Source organism: Telmatherina bonti (assembly GCF_933228915.1).
Source record: "Telmatherina bonti genome assembly, chromosome: 1".
NCBI classification, from domain to species: Eukaryota; Metazoa; Chordata; class Actinopteri; order Atheriniformes; family Telmatherinidae; genus Telmatherina; species Telmatherina bonti.
Window position 1 is genome coordinate 5,387,202 of NC_136619.1, and position 20,085 is coordinate 5,407,286.

General features: G+C 42.6%; 1 protein-coding gene across 1 annotated transcript in view; it reads left to right on the top strand.

The window, feature by feature from the left end:
• Window positions 1–20,085, top strand: part of vps35 (VPS35 retromer complex component) — a 31,620-nt gene extending 11,535 nt beyond the window's left edge. The window contains exons 8-17 of the mRNA XM_079243687.1: window positions 118–227; window positions 3,644–3,740; window positions 3,812–3,960; window positions 10,031–10,238; window positions 10,324–10,479; window positions 17,472–17,594; window positions 17,678–17,857; window positions 18,183–18,422; window positions 18,535–18,678; window positions 18,984–20,085. Of these exons, the coding sequence (XP_079099813.1) occupies window positions 118–227; window positions 3,644–3,740; window positions 3,812–3,960; window positions 10,031–10,238; window positions 10,324–10,479; window positions 17,472–17,594; window positions 17,678–17,857; window positions 18,183–18,422; window positions 18,535–18,678; window positions 18,984–19,163 (1,587 nt within the window). The 3' untranslated portion in view covers window positions 19,164–20,085. The remainder of the gene's footprint in view (window positions 1–117; window positions 228–3,643; window positions 3,741–3,811; window positions 3,961–10,030; window positions 10,239–10,323; window positions 10,480–17,471; window positions 17,595–17,677; window positions 17,858–18,182; window positions 18,423–18,534; window positions 18,679–18,983) is intronic.

Consider the following 20,085-nt stretch of genomic DNA (forward strand, 5'->3'; position numbering starts at 1 on the left):
TCTCAGATGTCTGCTGAATCTCATAGTGTTGCGTATTATGCTGCGTCTCTGTCAATCATCATCTTGAACTCAGAGGATTCCATGTTTGCACTGAACTGAGACAATTTTGTTTTCCAGGTTTTCCCAGATGAGTTCCACCTTCAGACCCTGAACCCCTTCCTGCGTTCCTGTGCTGAACTGCATCAGCATGTCAATGTAAAGAACATCATAATTGCCCTGATTGACAGGTATGTCCTTCTGTCGCCTGCTTGGCTGGCTACATCTATCTGCTCCCATATAAACTAGAATTTACCGAGTCCCCACGTAACTGAGTGCAGCTCAGAGTGTTGACTGTACATACTCTGGATCAGTTAGGGAAAAATTCCATGTGGAGAACAACATGGACACTTGTCTTCCCTGTAGACTGATTAGATCAGGGGTCACTGAGGGCCACAGTCCTGCAAGTGTTGGGAATTTCCTTGCTGCAACAGACATCAGACTTAATTAAAAAACTTGTGCAGAGCATGACATCAAACTCTGCAGCCATTGAAGACCAGAGTTGCCCAGCCATGGATTAAATGCTCATGCAAAGGTGCAGCAGCTCTGCTCTGAGCAACCCCACGACAGAGTGATGCAGAACCCTCATCATCACTGATGCTGCACCGATCCACCATGCAATCTCTTGCTCCATTTGTCTCGCTCTCGGACAAGACCCCAAGAGATCGGAATTCCTCCACATTCCCAACCTGGAAGGGACGCATCACCCTTTCCCAGCTGCTTCAGTCTGCTGTGGGAATTGAAGGTCCCAGCCCAATGAAACAAAGAGGACCACGTCATTTGCTCTTCAATGCAGCACAGTAAAATTCTGAACAAGATCCCAGACAAAGCCCTGCAGAGTCACCACGGTGAATCACTGCATGAGTGAATGGGCATGCTTTATGCCAATGCCTTCCCGACGTAACCCATTTATCCAGACTTGGTACTGGCCCTTGGGACCAGTCCTCAGGAACCACCATAATGGTGACATCTAGTGGTCAGCTGCAGTTACAGCAGCCTCAAACTTCCAAACATTTCCCCCATTTTAATTTCTTATACTTCCAACATAAAATCCACAAGTTCAATCTTAAACAGTCATCTCTTCTTTCTGAATGTGATGTTACATTTTTAAATCTCAGTATGATGATAAAAGTTGTCCTGTCGCTTATTAAAGTCCTGGTGGACTAAAAAGCCATGTTTGTTTGAAACTACTTAATTATTCTCTGTTTTATATCATACCATTAGGACTGCAACGATTCGTCGACAATAAAAATTCATTGACGCCAAATTTCATTGTCGACGCGTCGTGCTATTAACGCCCGTAACGGCTTTGCTGTTAAAACGCTGCGCCAGGCAACTTAACGCGACGGCTTTTTAGACCGTAAAAGAACTGTAAACATCAAGTAAATGACTTGATGCCACAGGAAGTGCGGGGGGCAGTATTGTCATTTTGTGCACCGTCTTCTTAACTAACAAAGAACAACTCAAGACTGATGGCGGCGCAACCTAAACAGTCGAGTGAAAACAGCTTTAGACCTCGTGCATCAAATGTTTGGGAGTTTTTCCAGCTAAACAACCTGTCCAAAAAGGTGAAATGTGTAGTCTGCCACGCAGAGTTGACGTACCACGGCAGGACAACAGTTATGCATGTGAAGAGAAAGCACCCTGGAGTCATGGTTTCTGCTAGCATTCCTGATGGGTAAGTTAGAATTATCGAGTAGTTACGTAGTTTTGTCATACCTGTCAAGTATCCCGTTTTCTGCGGGAGACTCCCGGTTTTTAAGGGGTCAGGGGTCAACCTTCCCAGATTCTTATTTTCCCAGAAATTTCCTGGATTATGAAACGAGGAGAAAATAAACCGACACGATTGTACAATTAAAATATTTTATTTATTTTTTCTTTTTGAGGCAAATTCTGTAGTTTGGATGTGACATTATAAGTATGTTTATTTGTTTTAAAATTTGTAGTAAGCTGTTACGCTTATATTTGATATTCAACTGGTTCAGGAGTCATTTTACTTTACCAAAGGACCTTATGGCGTGATCGACTGGAAATCTGGGTGATAATCATGATGCAAGTGAAGAGTGGAGTAAAACATACTGGAGCTTGTTTAAAAAAAAAAAAAAAAAAAAAAAAAAAAAGCTGCATCAATTGGAAGCGCATATAGTGGGTGTGACAGAAATAATTGTGACTAATCGAAAAAACAATTTACAGATTGATCGACTCTTAAAATAATCGTTAGTTGCAGCCAGACATACCATTTACTCGTTTTCTGCAACCATTTACTCCTCACAACGGTTGTGGACATACAGTTAGCAGATTAGATATGCCTACGTTTATGGGTGACACAAAGTCAAAATGTTCCCGTTGGAATTGTTTTATTTGCATTCTCTATCAGTATTGTTCTCTCCAAGCTACAGGATTCAAATGAATGAAAGGTACCAGTGATTACAATCAATGATGTAATCCTGGATGAATGAGACCTCCAATGACTTTGGTCACATGATCACAGATATTTAACTGAAGCCTCAACACAGTTGTTCCAACCAGTCTGTTTAGACTAAGTGAAACAGGCTTTGGAGTGTCAATGTGAAATGTCCCATCTCCACAAGCGACTCTACCACCACTGCCCCCCCCCTCATCACCAACCACCACCAACCAAAAAACACACATTTACCTGTTGTAGCCTGTAGGCCTGTTGCAATAAGCAATGAGTCAATTGATTGCACAATTTAAAAAAATGTGTGTGATAAGTTTGCCAGACGCAATAATTTTCATTTCTTTCTTTTCTCTTTGCTGCATTTGTTTTGACAATGTTAACACGGCAATACAACAAACTTCCATCTGCACTTAAAAACCAATTATCAACAGCGGCTTTCCCAGCTGGAAAATAAAGACCTTAACAAACAGCTCCATCTTAGCTAGCTCCATCTTCCCGACAGCTCACGATCACTGAGGTGTTTAACTGACAGATTAACTACCTACAGGACAGTGCAACATGGTGTGCCCTCAGACAGCGTGGTTGCTCAAGCGATGCTGCCCTTTTAATATAGTTAAAAAGGCGACATTTTGAAAAATGTTGCAAGCATTTGACAGCCAGTAAGAATTACCTGGATAAACATACATGTTACAAACAGCAATTCCACAACTTTAAGTGTTGATCTTTTGAAAGGGTGTGCTTGCATTATTATGGCATTATTGTTACTTTAGTTGAAAATGGTCTCAAAATGACAGCAATAATCGCTTAGCGCAATATTCTCCACTGTCGCAATAATTTCTGAGACAATCGCATGGCAACATTTATTACTGTGACAGGCCTAGTAAGCTTGGTTTGCCCTCACAGAGGCAGGGTCAGAGCTAAGTGAGATGTCTGGACGTAAGATGTTTGTAAAGATTCAATTCCGCTTTATTTGTGAAGCGCCATTTCACAACAATGTCATCTCAGAGCACTTCAAAGACACATCATTTCAAGCCAATTCATTATAAATAGTGTAGCTAAGAAAAACCAACAGATTGCATCAAATCTTGACTTCAATCCAGTCTCTCGGCCCGAGCTTGCATGAGGCGACAGTGGAAAGGAAAACTCCCTTTTAACAGGAACGCTGTTAAAGATGTCTTGTTTTTCCAGGCTTGCTCTGTTTGCTCATCGAGAAGATGGTCCAGGTATTCCACCTGAGATAAAGTTGTTTGACATCTTCTCTCAGCAGGTGGCCACTGTCATTCAGGTGAGTGCACCGGTTTACTTTCCTCTCTCAGGACGATTTACTGCTCAACAGCATTCTTTGTCCTCCCTCAGTCCCGCCAGGACATGCCATCAGAGGACGTGGTCTCTCTTCAAGTCTCTCTTATAAATTTGGCCATGAAGTGTTACCCTGATCGCGTGGACTACGTAGACAAGGTCCTGGAGAGCACGGTGGAGATCTTTAACAAGCTCAATCTGGAGCAGTAAGTCAACCTGACAAAGGGTCACAGTGTCACACACACACACATGTAGAGTCACAACACACTGATTTAACAAAGGGTTAGTGTCACAACATGTGGAAGCATTGTGGAGGCGCTGCGCAGCTGGTGCGCCGAGCTTTCACTCCGGTACCATATTTTACCAGCAGAGGTTCAGAGTGGAGCGTCTGTGTGGTGCCATAGTTGGTGTAGGCCTTTTTAAAATTGAATTAAGTTAATTGAAAAATACTTTATTAATCCCAAAGGAAAATTCAATATTGTAGTAGATAATTGTTGTTAATTAGAGGAAGTCTTGCTTCGGAGGCTGCTGGCAGGAATGATCTTCTGTCTTTCACTGAACACACTTTGTTGTTTCATCACTGTGTTGTGGAGAGGGTGTGAAGAATCCTCCATCATCTTCATCAGCTTGTGCAGCATTCTTCTTTGGACAATCAGTGGCTCCAGAGTTCCTCTCAGCACAAAAGCACCTTGACCAGTTGTGTCTGGTTCTGATGCTACTACCCCAGCAGATGCTGCAAAGCTGACTGCACTCTCCACAACAGACTTATAGAAGATATGCAACATCTTGGTGCAGACGTTAAACCATCTCAGCTTCCTTAAGAAGTACAGTCTGCTCTGACCTTTCTTGTAGATGTAGTCAGTGTTGCATTTCCAGTCCAGTTTGTTGTCCAGCTGAACTCCAAGATACTTGTATTCCTCCACCACCTCCACCTCCTCTCCCAGGATGGAAACAGTGCTTTGTTTATTCTTCTTCCTCCTGAAGTCAACAATCATCTCTTTTGTTTTGCTGCTATTTAATATGAGATGATTGTCACCGCACCATTTAACAAACTGACTGACCAGTTCTCTGTACTCTGCTTCTTGTCCATCCCTGATACACCCCACAACTGCAGAGTCATCAGAGTATTTCTGCAGATGACAGGACTCAGAGTTGTACTGGAAGTCTGAGGTGTACAGAGTGAAGAGGAATGGCCAGAGTACAGTTCCTTGTGGTGCACCAGTGCTGCTGACCTCCATCTCAGACACACAACCTTTCAGTCTCACAAACTGGGGTCTGTTTGTGAGATAGTCATAGATCCAGGTGGTTGTGGAGGTATCCACCTGGAATTTATGGAGCTTCTCACATAACAAAGCAGGCTGAATGGTATTAAAAGCACTTGAGAAATGAAAGAACATGACCCTCAGAGTGCTGCCTGAATGGTCCAGATGAGCGTGTGCTCTCTGGAGCAGGTATATGATGGCATCTTCAACCCCAAGTCCATTACGATATGCAAACTGGAATGGGTCCTGAAAGGTGTTTACTTGCTTGTTGAGGTGAGCCAGTAAGAGTCTCTCCAGGACTTTCATGATGTGAGATGTCAGGGCAGCTGGTCTGTAGTCACTTGGTTCAGCTGGTTGCGTTTTTTTAGACACTGGAACAAGGCAGGAGGTTTTCCACAGCACTGGGACTCTATTTTGTCTCAGACTGGTGTTGAAAAGGTGCTGGAGAATCGGACATAGTTGTTCTGAGCAGGTCTTGAGAACTCTGGGACTGACACCATCTGGACCTGCAGCCTTGTTCTGGTTCAGTTTCTCAAGTTGCTTCATAACCTGATTGCAGGAGACAAACAAGGTGGAGGTCTCAGGATGTCCTGATGTGGAGGGAGATGAAGCTGTGTTCTGGTCCATGACTGAGCTGCAGGGTGACAGATTGGAGGCGTGACAGGAAAGCAGTGGGCTTATGGAGGGTGTGTGGTCTGTTGGGCTGGAGGTAGGGGGTGAACTGAACCTGTTGAAGAATATGTTCAGCTCATTAGCTCTGTCCAGACCTCCATCAGGCTGGTCCCCCTTTAACTTGAAGCCAGTGATCTTCATTATGTTTTCCCCTCTGTCTGTAAAGCGTCTTGAGATGGCATTGCCGTGATTTGACGCTATATAAATAAAGTTGAATTGAATTGAATTCTTCATTCCAGACCATACATCCCTCACGTTATTCTGCTGGAGCTGACTTTCTAACTTCTTCCTGTAGTCCTCCTTGCACTTCTTAGTTTGTGTTCTAAGTTGTTTTTGTGTTGCCCTCAATAACTCCCTGTCTCCATCCCTGAAGGCTTTCTTTTTGATGTTCAGCAGCTTTTTCAGGTGACTGGTAAAGCACGTAATATTGCACTCTGTATTCTTTCTGAGACCTTGTTAGCACCTTGAGTTCATCTGTTTTGTTAGCAGGCAATCTGACGTTACGCATCACAACAATTTCATTTCAGAAATTCATGACATGTTAACTTAATATATATAGTTTCACTCATATATTAAGTGAAACTATGTTTCACCGAACGGTTTCAGAATAAAATACATCCAAAATGGACATGTAATATTTACTGGCAAAATCCACCAAATCCACTCTGCTTTAAATTGATATACAGTAATTTCAGAAGTGGAAAGCGACGGCGATGGGATACTTCAGAAACGCACTGCAGCGGACCTGGTAGAACCAGTTCTGTTGATTAGTGTTGTCGCAGTCTCTCTCTGTCTGTCTCTCTCTCTTCTTTTTAATACATATCAAGTACATTCAACAAATAAACTTGCATCCACTTCACTATTCAAAATATTTTTATAATTAATTATCAATATAAATAAAATATTTATTTTTATTTTATTTTATTTTTTTGTGACTTGTCCAGCATTTAAGCAGCAGAATGATGGTCTGGATGCTGTGTTCTGCTGAGCAAATTTACTTTGCCAAGGGGAGCATTACTGGTATGATGATCCCCTTGATTTTCTGGATTCTTTTTTTATTTCTCTATTTATTTTGTATAATTGTAATTATATTGTTTCTACTGCTGGACCAGACTGGAGAAGATAGAAGAGAAACAGAAAGACAAATGGAAAGAGAAAGAAAACACCTCATAGAGTGAGAGGAAAAGAAAGAGAAAGAAGGAAAAGAAAAAAAAAAGACATTTGCATGAACATGTGTATACCCATACATATTCATCTATATAAACGCATGTACATACGCATTCACACACACATACACAAACAGGCCAATCTTAGAGTCATGCACCCCTTGTGGAGAACTAAGCTATCAAGTGACAGGAGCACCAAAAACTGTCGGATTAAATAATAATGGGAGACAAAGAAAACTAGCTGCTGTTAGTGAATAAACCTGCAGATGACTCAGTGACTGTGTCACATGCAGAACATACAGAGTGGAACGTGCTCGGAGAAGAGTGATCATGTCAATGTGACCCCACCCACATAAAGGCAAGAGGAAGGCCAGGAAGACCCCGAGACTCAGGTAGCCGGCAGCACTGGATCCAACCACCCCAACCAGGAGGCATCAGAGGGGAGCCCCAGCTGTGGTCCCCTACAGTCAGGGGGAACGGGCCCCAGCAGGCCCAGACCGGCAAGAACCGGCCCTGCCGGGCACCGGCCGCCCAGGGCAGACAGAGCGCAGGCCCCAAGAGCCCAAAGGCAACCCCCCACCGCCGAGGGCAGAGGGCCCAGCCAGGATCCCCGGATCGCCGCCGAGTGGCAGTCAGGCCACACCCCAGTGCACCAGCCGCGCTCCCCGGGCACACACACAGGCATACACAGCCACCCACACACATATTCCCACTAGGGCTGGGCGATATATCGAATATACTGGAGATATCGTGGCTAGTCCCCTGTGCGATATAGAAAATGCCTAATATTCGTCATATTCAAGTATCCTGTTGTCACGCAGCTGTTTTTAGCTGTGGGCGGGGTTTCCTCCCTCCTCCTTGACTCTGCACCACTTTGCACAGAGAGTTAAAGCAAGCGCACCTAGTTACGTACATAACGTGAGCTACATGCTACGTCAGCGTGGAGCCACTTACTCGCTAAATCTGGCAACTTTTTTTTGTGAAAAGCGACGAGCGACAAATCTAGCGGCTTTTACTGGAGTTATTGGAGACTTTCCTGGTGTTTTGGCAACTGACTTTAAAGCACATATTGTAAAGTTATTGTCAGAAGGAGAGTCTCTCCCCGTCCTAAAGCACTCAGTCGCTCCGGCTGCAGCTGCAGCCAGTCAGAGGAGCAGAGAGGACACCTGCACCACTCCACCTACAGTCACAATGAACAGCCAAATCCACCACTGATCCCGCTCTGGATTACAGAGTGGGACGTAAATTACAAAGTTTTTCACGTCACGCAAAAATAAATCATATTTGATTACATTCACAGCCTCTGTCATTTACTCACCTCATCCACTGTGTGTGTGACACAAGCATATTTATCTAGCTCGTCATGTCTCTAGAAAGTACAGAAAGGAGTGGGAATCAAACCCTGAATTAAAAGCTGGCTGAAGCCGTTTATTGGAGACGATACGAGGACATTCTGCCTGGATTATAAGACTGATTTCTACGCTAAACTCTGCAATAAAAAGAAATACACGACAACTCAAAAACGTATCCATAAAGCAAAGCCTTATAATAGTTCATCATTTGAAAAGTCCCCCCAGAGCACCTATTTTCATACGTTGCATTTATTACATCATGCAAAGTCACTTTATTTTCTTTTAAAATGACATGTTTCTGCCACTGCTTTAACTGTTCAATAAATACGGTTTTGATCAGTTTGCTTCGTTACAATTTCATCCTTTTGGCATAAATGTTTAAAATCAGCATATCTTAATGCAGTATGAACAATTGTGTTTTAATGGAGACACACAATCATCTTACTGATGTGATTGTATGCACCAAAGCATTCATTCAAGGTAAATATCGAGATATATATTGTATATCGTGACATGGCATAAAAATATCGGGATATTACTAAAAGGTCATATCGCCCAGCCCTAATTCCCACACACACGTACCAACTCACTCACAAGCACGTACTCCCTCCCGACACATACCCACATGCTCCATGTCACACCCCCCTACTCCCCTGCCCCCGCTCACATACTCCCCGATGCGCACATACATACAGCATAACACAACTCCCCTCACGAGCTCCCTCTCTACACACCTCGACACGCGACCCCCTTCTCGTCCCCAGTTCACACACTCCCTTATTTATCCGCACACACACCCCATCCCATAAACATCCCCACCACTCTTCAAATCACCCACCCCCTCCCTACCCACACGCACCCCAACTCACCTTTCCGTCTTCATTCATACACTACCCCCTATACGTCCCAACACCTCCCACCCCGTCCCTCCACCTCTACACCCCACTTGCATACTCCCCCTTTATTCATTCACACCCCTTTGCACACTCCCCCACCCCACCTCCTCTCTACACATACACACCTTCTCCCCACCTCTATTCTCTCACATTCCATCCGCAACTCAATCCATTCGCTCCAGCACACCCTCATCTTTCTTTCCCAACATGTCCCGTGCGGGACGCCCCTGCGGGGGCAGAGACCATCAAGGCCCCGATCACGGCCCCCACAACTACCGGCCACCACCTCCAGCCGCCCCCCCCCCCATTCCCCAGACCTAGCCGACCCAGCAACTCCCAGAGCCAGCTGAGTTCGCCCCTCAGCCAGTCCAGCCCAGACCCAGGATCACTGGGCAGCTTACCCCGCCTGAACCGCCCTCCCGGAAAAACCCTGGAATTAAGGGTGTGAGAGGACCCCTTCTGAATGATGAATGGATAAAATAGATTAATACATTTAATTATATACATTTAATAAATTCAAATAAATTTAAGTTTCAGTCTAATTAATTTATGAAAGTATTGAATTTAATAAATTAAACTGAATTAATTTTCATTCATTTGATTTAATTTTATTCATTTATTGGGTCTAACTTCTTGGTTACACTTTTTTCTGACCAGCCAATCACTTGGCAGCATTTTTTATTTTTTTTACCTGGTTTATTATTATTATTTTTTTTTTAATAAACCAGGTATGAGAAGGTCCTGATTAAGAAGACAAGTCTGTACTCTAAAGTCATGATGAAGAGGACGACCCAGTACTAGAAGGTCCTGATAAGGTTGCAGAGCCTGAATGAAAACATCTGGATATAAAAAACACCACACATCCACTCATGAGTGCATGATTGGCATGTTGGGTGACCCTTTTTAACACTGTGTTCCCCGCCTGCAGCATAGCAACCAGCAGCGCTGTGTCCAAGGAGCTGACCCGTCTTCTGAAGATCCCTGTGGATTCCTACAACAGCATCCTGATGGTGCTTCAGCTCAAACACTTCCCTCCACTTTTTGAATACTTTGACTACGAGTCCCGTAAGAGCATGAGCTGCTACGTCCTGAGCAACACGCTGGAGTTCAACACCACCATCGTGGCTCAGGAGCAGGTTGGACTTCAGTAACACACAGACTATCTGTTTGCTTGTTTTTCATGTTGTTTGCTGACATTGAGAAAAATTTGGGATTCTACAGGTTGACGCCATCTTGAGCTTAGTGTCCACACTAATCCAGGATCAACCGGACCAGCCAGCTGATGATCCAGACCCAGAGGACTTTGCAGAGGAGCAGAGCCTTGTGGGTCGTTTCATCCACCTATTCCATTCTGATGATCCAGACCAGCAGTATCTGGTATGTGTTCATTTCCATGCTTATCTCATCTTTATCTACGCTGCTCTAAACTGTCACACACCATGTTCTGTTTGTATGGTGTGATGGGCTCATGATGCAGCAGCTGGAACGGGCAGATGTTGGCTTAGATGTCACAGTTTTATGTGTTCGGAAGAAAAGTAATGTTACTTTTCCAGACCTGAACTTTGCTAATCAAATCAAACCTTTTTTTTATAAAGCACTTCTCGTACAACCAGCAACACAAAATAACACAATAAATATTATTTATGCATAATAAATTCTGTATTGGTGGAGAGGAAATGGAGAATGTGAAGACCTACAAGTACCTGGAGGTGGTTCTGGACCAAAGGTTGGAATGGTCAGTCAATACAGGCATACAGGAAGGGACAGAGTCACCTTTTCTTCCTCAGGTGGCTCATTAATTTAAAAACACACACCACATAATAAGATCCTTAAACTCTTTGCACATACAAGCACACCCCAATCACCCTACCCTTTCTATTCTAAACAGCCATGAATTTCTATCCTTCGTCTCTTAACCCCTTAACAGTAACCCCCAAAATGCCAAAAACATTTTGGTGTGGATGACAGGCCAAATCGGAGAAAAATATCTTCCTTTTGGGAGATACCTGCTACATGTGGACAAGGCCTTTGTCTCCAGGACTGAGTGAGCCAGAATTCAGTTTAACCTGCCCTACTTACAGCAGCTGCTAATATGCCATGAGCGCTGCCACTGGCTGAAGGCCAAGTGTAATCGGCAACCATTTCACTATATTAGCAAAGTCAGAACTAATCCATAATGGGGAGAATTTATTTACATGTATTTCTCACTTTATTGCTGGATATACATAGATGACATTCACCGCCTGATGAACTGGGCAAGATTAAGTTTGAGAAGTACTACTCAGCCCCCCTCTCCCGCAAAACACCAGACTGACTGAACTGTTCAAATCGACACCAAGGTACATCCATCCAGTTTGACATAAAGTTTAGAAAAAAAAAGAAAAAAAAAGCATATGTTAGGCCCAGATGCTTTCCCACTATTCCACAGAAATGCTAATGTGTGACTCTCTCTTCCATTTGGCCTTTATATAGAATGTGTTATTTGGAACATGTCTGTGAAAGCTTTTGCGATGGCATCTGCCGTGTGTGATCCAGGTAACTCTTGTGAGTGGAGCACAACTCTTTTCAGCGCAAACTTTTCATCAATAAACTGCGCGGTTAAACTCAGCATCAACGTGGGACTCACACTAGAACTCCAAATGTCAGTTGTGAAGCCAACTGACCTGATTTTGTCGTCCTACATAAGGCTTCGGATGTGACTGGAGATACTTAGGTTCAGCTCCGGCAGGCATTGATCAATGAAATGTTTACGACTTGGCAGCGTGTAACGTGGATCCAAGCAGTTGACGAGGCGTTTGAACCCGATGTCTTCTACAACGAAAAGCGGTTGATGAGCAAGGCAAAAAAAAATCCATTACTTTACGATTTAGTTCTTTCTTTTTCTTGCTGTTGCTGCTGTAGGGCTGCTGTCGTTTGTAAGTATCCGTTAGTCAGCTGAGTTAGTGGCGTTGCTATAGGTTATAGGTTTATATGAGAAACTTTCAAATGTCTTATCATGTTTGTTGTATAGAAATTCTTTTGTTGCATTCCTCCTTGAGGTATCTCCTTGGCACACACCTTGCAAACGGCAAATTTGTTGTCCTTTTCGGACACATTGTAAAACTCCCACACTGGCGATGCCATTTTTAGTGTGGACACTAAGTTATTCTTCTGCTGCTCATTCACATTCCGGCAGTAAGTTTGTATTAGTGCTCCCCTTAGGAGGCTGAGAATAAATGCCCTGTCGGCGGATTGTAGTAAATGTCATCTGATCGGCCTGCTCTGACATTTTTTGTGAGCTCCGATCAAAACCGATCGGTGCATCTCTTGTTTTTATTGCACTTATCCTAGAGCTAAAGCTCAAGAAGGTAAATAGGATCCATCTGCGTAGTTCCTCTTTTATCTTTGAAGATACTGGGTCATAGTTTGCCTGGAAGAGCCCCAAGAAGTCCCTGGTCAGATATATTCTGTATAGTTAAGTACGATCACATGTGTTTTTGAGATATTGACTTTATAAACAGATAGCTTCCTAAAGTCTTCCAGAGTGTTTATCAAATCAACTAAAGACCTCTTTGGGTCCCCCAGGCAAACCAAGACATCATCGGCAAACATTGTGATCTTATGTTGCACTCCTGACAGTGCAACAGCCCTAACATTTTGGTCTCAGCTGACCTAGTGTCTCTATAAAGAAAATCAAAAAGGAGGGGTAAAAGTCCACATAGGCCTGTCATGATAACATATTTTGCCATATAATTAATTGTCTCAGAAATTATTGCGATAGACGATAATATTGTGCTAAGCTTTTATTATCATTTTGAGACCATTTTCAACTACAATAACAATAATGCCACAATAATGCAAGTACACCAACTCACAGATCAACAGACTTTAATTTCTAAAGAACATTTAGCTTGATGTGCAGACTAGTTTGCGCTTATCCCGTCCCCGGTCTGCTAAAACTGATCCGAATTTCTCCCAGGGTTTAAGCAATGTGGGGATCTGGAACATATGGTCTCTAAACACAGTGTAACACAGTTACATAGTCTATGGTCAAGCTCATATAAGTGGACATGTTTGGAGTTGACCAGAGATGGAATCTTCGATTGCCTTCAGTATGTCCTTTTTCATGTCACTGAAAAGTTGTGGAATTGCTATTTGTGACATGTATGTTCATCCAGGTAATTCATACTGGCTGTAAAATGTTTGCAGCATTTTTCAAAATGTCGCATTTTTAACAACATTAAAGGGCATTGTTGCTTTACCAACCACGCTGTCTGAGTGCACACCTTGTTGCACTGTCCTGTTCGTATTTAATCTGTCGGTTAAACACGTCAGTGATCATGGACTGTCGGGAAAATAGAGCTAACCTGTTTGTTTAGGTCTTTTTTTCACAGCTGGGAAAATTGCAGTGTTTTAAGTGCAGATGGGAACTTGTAGTATTGCCATGTTTAGTTAATATGTCTTAAAACAAATGGGATAGAAGGAAAGAAATACAAATGAAAGTTATTGCTTCTGGCAAACTTATTGTGCACATTTTTTCTTATCCTGTGATGAACTGATTTATTGCCTATTGCGACAGGCATAAGTCCACAACCCTGTCTGCAAACCCGATCCCCCGTGAAGGCATCCAATAGGTCCTCATTGATTTTAATACAGGCTGTGGGTCTGTCATACAGAGCCTGAATTACTCTAATAAAGTTTTCCTGTAAACCAAACTTTTTTAGCACCTTGTAGAGAGTCAAAAGCCTTTTTGGCATCTAGACAACAACTGAATGAGTTTTATTTATATGGCTTATGGCATATGGCTTAGGATAATATAACTTTTTTTTTTTATTTTGTCAGTTCGTTTGAGATAAAGCCATTCTGGTCCAGGTTTATGAGGTCAGGTAATAACCTCCCTAATCTGCAAGCAAGAATACAGATGAACAATTTCTAATCTAAACTGAGGACATTTACATTCTCTATCTTTCCCCTCTTTTGTGATTACTGAGTAGAGCTGCTTGATTATGACAAAAATTATAATCACGATTATTTTGACTGAAATTGAGATCTTGATTATTTAACACAATTATCCAGTATTTTTAAACAGCGCTGTGCATTATAACCGTCTAATGCGCGGTTCAGAGTTGTTTAATCCGTATCTACTACTTATATAGAAAATATTTTACGTTGGCCTGGATGTACGTTTTATACCAAACAACCGCTGTCAGGCTGCAGCGTGTTTTTCTCATGCACCTGTTAAAAGACGGCTGATCTGAACAAGCTGATTAACACGTTGCTATGGTAACACCCCGTAACGGAGGGATTTTACAGTGTTTAACTCACCAAACTATGTATAGGAAAATAATGCAGCCAGTTGTCACTGACAATGGTATAAACTATACTGTCGTGAAACTTCCACAACCTACTGCAGTTATTCTACATGGACCTGCAGCCGGAGCCGACTGAGACTGGCCGCCTGGGAGTGCTTTAGGACGGGAGAGGCTCCCGCTGCTCCTTCCTTACAGTAACTGCAGAACAATATGTGCCTTCAAGTCAGTCGCCAAAACACCAGAAAAGTCTCTAATAACTCCAGTAAAAGCTGCTAGATTTGTCGTTTTTAACAAAAAAGTCACCAGATTTAGTGAGAAAGTCTCCAAGTTGGCAACAGTGTCTGAATGAAAGCAAAGCGGCTGTGGGAGGAGTTTACAGCACAGCGCTGCAACGCCAGAGACGCTCGATTAGCAGCTGAAGACAGCAGGAGAGGAAACTGCAGAGAGGAAAATAATCACACCCTTTTAGTTTTATCATCGTTGAAAACCCAGATCGTACTGAGTTTAAAATCTGATTAATCGCCCAGACGTACTACTGAGATTATTACCTTCCTTCAAGAAGGGGGAGCGGTGCCCTCCTGAAGGACATAGTTAAATTTCTTCAGTAATATTGGAACTAGTTATGTCGTTAGACTATGATACCACTGAGAGTTGAACCCATCCGACCAAACAGCCTTTCCTTTTCAATCTGGAGAGAGCTTCTTTAATTTCGTCCACAGAGATTCACTATAGTAACTTTCCATTTTTGAAGTCTGAAAGTGATTGCAGATCTAGAGAGCAGAGGAACACATCAATAAGGTTCTGCTCAGCAGCATTAGGCTGTGCATATAAACTCCTAAAGAAGGCCTCAAAACTTCTCTGAATCATTTTCAGTCTAGTTTCTAGGGGGTTAGTTTTAGGGTTCCTGATTCCAAAAACTGTATTTTACTCTTGTTGTTTGCATAATATATATGCAAGGTATTTTGCAGATTTCCCTCCTATAATAGCAATTTGCCTCCGGAAGGTTAAATTCTTCTGTGTATAAATATCATTGATTTCAGCCTGTCATTTCTTGATTTCTTTCTTTACAGTTTGGTTTGGATTATTTATGTCTTCCTTCTGTTTCAGCGTTGTTTGCGTGTAGATTTACTAGTTTTAGCCTTCTGGTTTTGTGAAGGTCGGATGCAATGGAAATGAATTTTCCTCTCATTACTGCTTTCAACGTGTCCCATAAGATAGTTGAGATTTTGGATGTCATTTAATTCTAGGAATTCTCTTATGTCTTCTTTCATTTTAGTCACTAAACATTGAAAAAACCTGTGTAATGGGTGAAATCCATGACAGAGGGGAATAACTCTCTCCACATATCCATTATCCCCATATCTGCCATGTAAGAGTTCACTTTCTTTGTGAGTGGGACTGTACGGTTGATGGGGTTGGAAGAGTCCATAACCAAGTCTAGCCTGATGTTAATTTCTCCTGCACAAACAACCATCCCCTACCATTAGGTAAAAAAAAAAAAAAAATCCTATATAAGGGCCAATCGTTGACAGGTGGAGCATACACATTTAATATTGTAGTTACTGACCCATTTATCTTTCCTGTTACTCATAGCATACCATCCTTCTTTATCACTGAGTTCTGGGATTTGCTCATAGATAAGTGAAACAGGGATAGCCACACCCCTTTTGTGTTTAGATTTTTCAAAAGAGAAAAATACATATTTAAAGCCCTTTCTTTTCAACCTCATATGCTCTACCTGATTCATGTGTGTCCCCTGAATTAAAGCAATCTGGGCTTTTCTTTCTTTGGTTTATACATTTTGCTCATGTTAAGACCCCATTTACATAAAAAAGAAATAATTTTCACTGGCGCATTTTGCATCGCATTATGTTTATCTGAGCACAAAGAACAACCTCAACATCTGGAAACTATCCCTTAGAACCGAAACAAACAGTAAACATGAAATGTGAACGGAACAAATTAGGTGTTAGTGCTCCTCTACAGGTTACAAACATTAGATAATTTCCACTTTTTACCAGTGAACATGAAGGAATAGCGCTATTTACTTTCAGAGTTAGGCGGCCTTCCACTGACATTGTGCCTTCAGTATGAGGAATCCCCTCTAATTTTAGCTCAACAATAAATTTAATTCACAATATTGTCCATATCAGCCAAGTAACATTGTTATTTCTTTTCACGTCTGTATACTTGAGGCTTCTCTTTGTATCCTGCAGCTCCTCAGTTCTGCCGTGTGCATCTGCTACTTGCCTGTTGCCATGACGATACCCTCTGTAGTTTCTCTCTGGGGGTAACCGGTGAATTTACAACCTTCACTGGGAGTCCCTGGCTAGCTTGGTCAGCTGTTGCTTCCTCCACCGCGTTGTAGGTTATCACTCCGTCTTCATAGAACACTTTTAGTTGCGCTGGAAAGAGGGTCCGGAAACTTAGATTCTTGTCCTTCAGGACACAGCTGAGTTCTGCTATGTGTGGCAGTCAACTTCCTGATCCATATGTCCCACTGTATGTTAGAAAAACACCAGGAGCAGGAAAAAAAACTGAGGTTGCAGTCCCACCAGGATAGCTCGATCCTATTGGGAACCGGGTTCAGTTGTGGACCAGGATAGTTGGCAAGACTATGTCACTGTGGAATCAGACGAGTCCAGAATGCAGTTTTAAGGTTTGAAAGTTGCGTAATGCTTCTTAAATTCTTCTTCCTTTTTTAACCTTTGAACCTTAAGCCTGTTTTGCTCGAAACTGCATTCTTTTATTGAAATGGGGGGGGGGGCTTAATTTAGGGCCTTCAGGGCAGTAAATGTTAAGTGAGGATCGTGTCTGAAACAGTCTGCCCACATGGAGATTTTCTATCACAAAAATCATAAATAAGATTTTCAGTTCCACATGTTGACAGTGGAACATCATGATCACACGTCTTCAGAGTATGTCATGATTTCTGAAGTCAGGCCTGAAATCACTGATGGTAACATCCACCCATTAGTCTGCTGAGTCATCCTTTTATCTCACCAACCTGGTGGATATGCAGAGAGCCAGTCTGTTTTAAAACATTGTGAAGAATGTTTTGTGTTATTTTTCATTCAGATTCTCAACACGGCTCGTAAACATTTTGGTTCTGGTGGAAACCAAAGGATTCGCTACACTCTGCCTCCTCTGGTGTTTGCTGCCTACCAACTGGCCTTCAGATACAAAGAAAACTCTTCAACTGTAAGCAGCCCTTCATTTTACTGCTCCCAGGCAGTTTTCTGATGGTTGGTTTGAAATCCTGAAACATTTTTATCTTCCAACAGGATGACAAATGGGAGAAGAAGTGCCAAAAGATCTTTTCTTTTGCCCACCAGACTATCAGTGCACTTATCAAGGCTGAGCTTTCTGAACTGCCTCTTCGACTCTTCCTGCAGGGGGCGCTGGCTGCAGGCGAAATTGGCTTTGAAAACCATGAAACTGTAGCGTATGAGTTCATGTCACAGGTAAAGTGATTGACATCCATCCTAGTGCTTCACCTAGCCAGCATAGATTAGTCACAAACGGATCTCATGTTGAAAAGCATGATGGCATGAGATTTAATACAAGCCCACAGGGCAGAGGAGATCATGTTAGCACAGACACCACAAGAGCTCACACTGGCACAAACATCAGAGAAGCTCACACCAGGGCACAAACGCACAGAGTTCAAGCTTGCACACAGGCCACAAGAGCTCACGCAAGCAGAGACGCTAGAGGAGCTCTGGTCTCTTTGTTAATGATGCCATCAAAGGTATTGTTTTTGACTTAGGTCTTGCATCTCCCACCTAGGCTTTCTCTCTGTATGAGGATGAAATCAGTGACTCTAAAGCCCAGTTGGCAGCCATCACACTGATCATTGGCACTTTTGAGCGAATGAAATGCTTCAGCGAGGAAAACCACGAGCCTCTGAGGACTCAGTGTGCGCTGGCTGCGTCTAAGCTGCTAAAAAAGCCTGACCAGTGCAGGGCTGTTAGCACATGTGCACATCTGTTCTGGTCCGGTCGCAGCACTGACAAGAATGGTGAAGAGGTGCGTGGGAACTTATTAAACCAAATGCAAACATCACTTAGTTTAGCATTTAGACTTTACTATTCTTTAAGTTCATGCACTCATCTCATTACATTCTACTAATATTGTCTAGATCCATGATGGAAAGCGGGTGATGGAGTGTCTAAAGAAAGCCCTGAAGATTGCCAACCAGTGCATGGACTCATCACTTCAAGTTCAGCTTTTCATTGAAATCCTCAACAGATACATCTGCTTCTATGAAAGAGAAAATGATGCGGTAAGACATGAAAGTTTTAATTACGTCAGCTGTTCACCGAGCTGTGCTGGATGACATTCACTGCTTTCTTTTACCAAACCCCTGCATGACATGTTTTAGAAATCTCACTTCACAGAGGCTCGGAATTAATTATTACCACTAAATGAGGATTAAACCAGTTTCATGGCTTCTTTCTTTTCAAACATCTTACAGTTCCAGTCTTTGGTCATGTCACTGACTTTTACATCTACACTTGGATGTTTTTTACATATCCAAATATCATGCTGCACGTAAGATATCATTTCTATCATGTCCCACCCATCCAGGTGACTGTCCAGGTATTGAACCAGCTGATTCAGAAGATCAGGGAGGATCTTCCAAACCTGGAAGCGAGCGAAGAAACTGAGCAGATCAACAAACACTTCCACAATACGCTGGAGCATCTCCGCCTGCAGAGAGAGTCCCCTGAGTCAGAGGGCCCTGCCTATGAGGGCCTGGTTCTCTAAAGCTGGAGAGGTCTGGGGGACAGAAGTCCTTCCTAAATGTGTCACCTATCACAATGTATAGCTACACATGCTCACAAGCCCATAAAATATCTCCTGAAGTTATTCAGCTTCATTTTCTGATTGGTTTCTATGCATTCTTTGCGCATCGCTGTCTTAGAGTTGCATCTTTGTGTCTCTGCAGCTGGTTGGCAGTGTGTGGTTGTCGCTCTGCAGATAACTGTGTGCTATAGGACAGTCTTGGGGACCATTCCTTTCTGAATTCTTTCTGGTTGGTTTGTGACCTGTCTTATTATTGAGTCCAGCGGCCAGCAAACTGTTGGAATATGTCCTTCTTTAGACGAGTATTTATAAAGTCCAGTGATGGTTTACAAGCCACTTTCCAAAAGATGGCTGGTTGGCAGGTTTTAAACGTGCAGCAGATCCTGTGCCGGTAAGTGAATCTGGGAAAGTCCATCTGCTTGGTTCTCATTACTTCAGTCGAGCTGCAGGCAAATCCCAACCATGTGCAGAAACCATTCATGTAAAGAACTAGACTTTATCAGGGATTGTTTCCCTGCTTCCTCTTCACCTCTTCCTGACATCACATCTATTGTTCTGTCTGGACTCCCTTTAGCTCCTCTGTCTAAAACTGTCTTAAAAAAGAAAAAGAAAAAAAAAAAGCTGCTTTCTTTGACAAAGATTAAACTAATAATGACTTGTGTTCCTCCTCTCACCCTGCTGATGGTCATGGCAGTCCAGGATGAATGTTGAAGGAAATCTGTACAGAGCAAATAAAATACGAGATTTGGGGTCTGAGAATGGTGTTCCTGATTTTTTTTTTTTTTTTTTTTTTATTCTGGCTTGCTGGAGACTTGACACATTTTTCACTTTAAATGGATTTAAAGCTCCTGTAAATCAATAAAAATGCAGATTAAATTGTAAC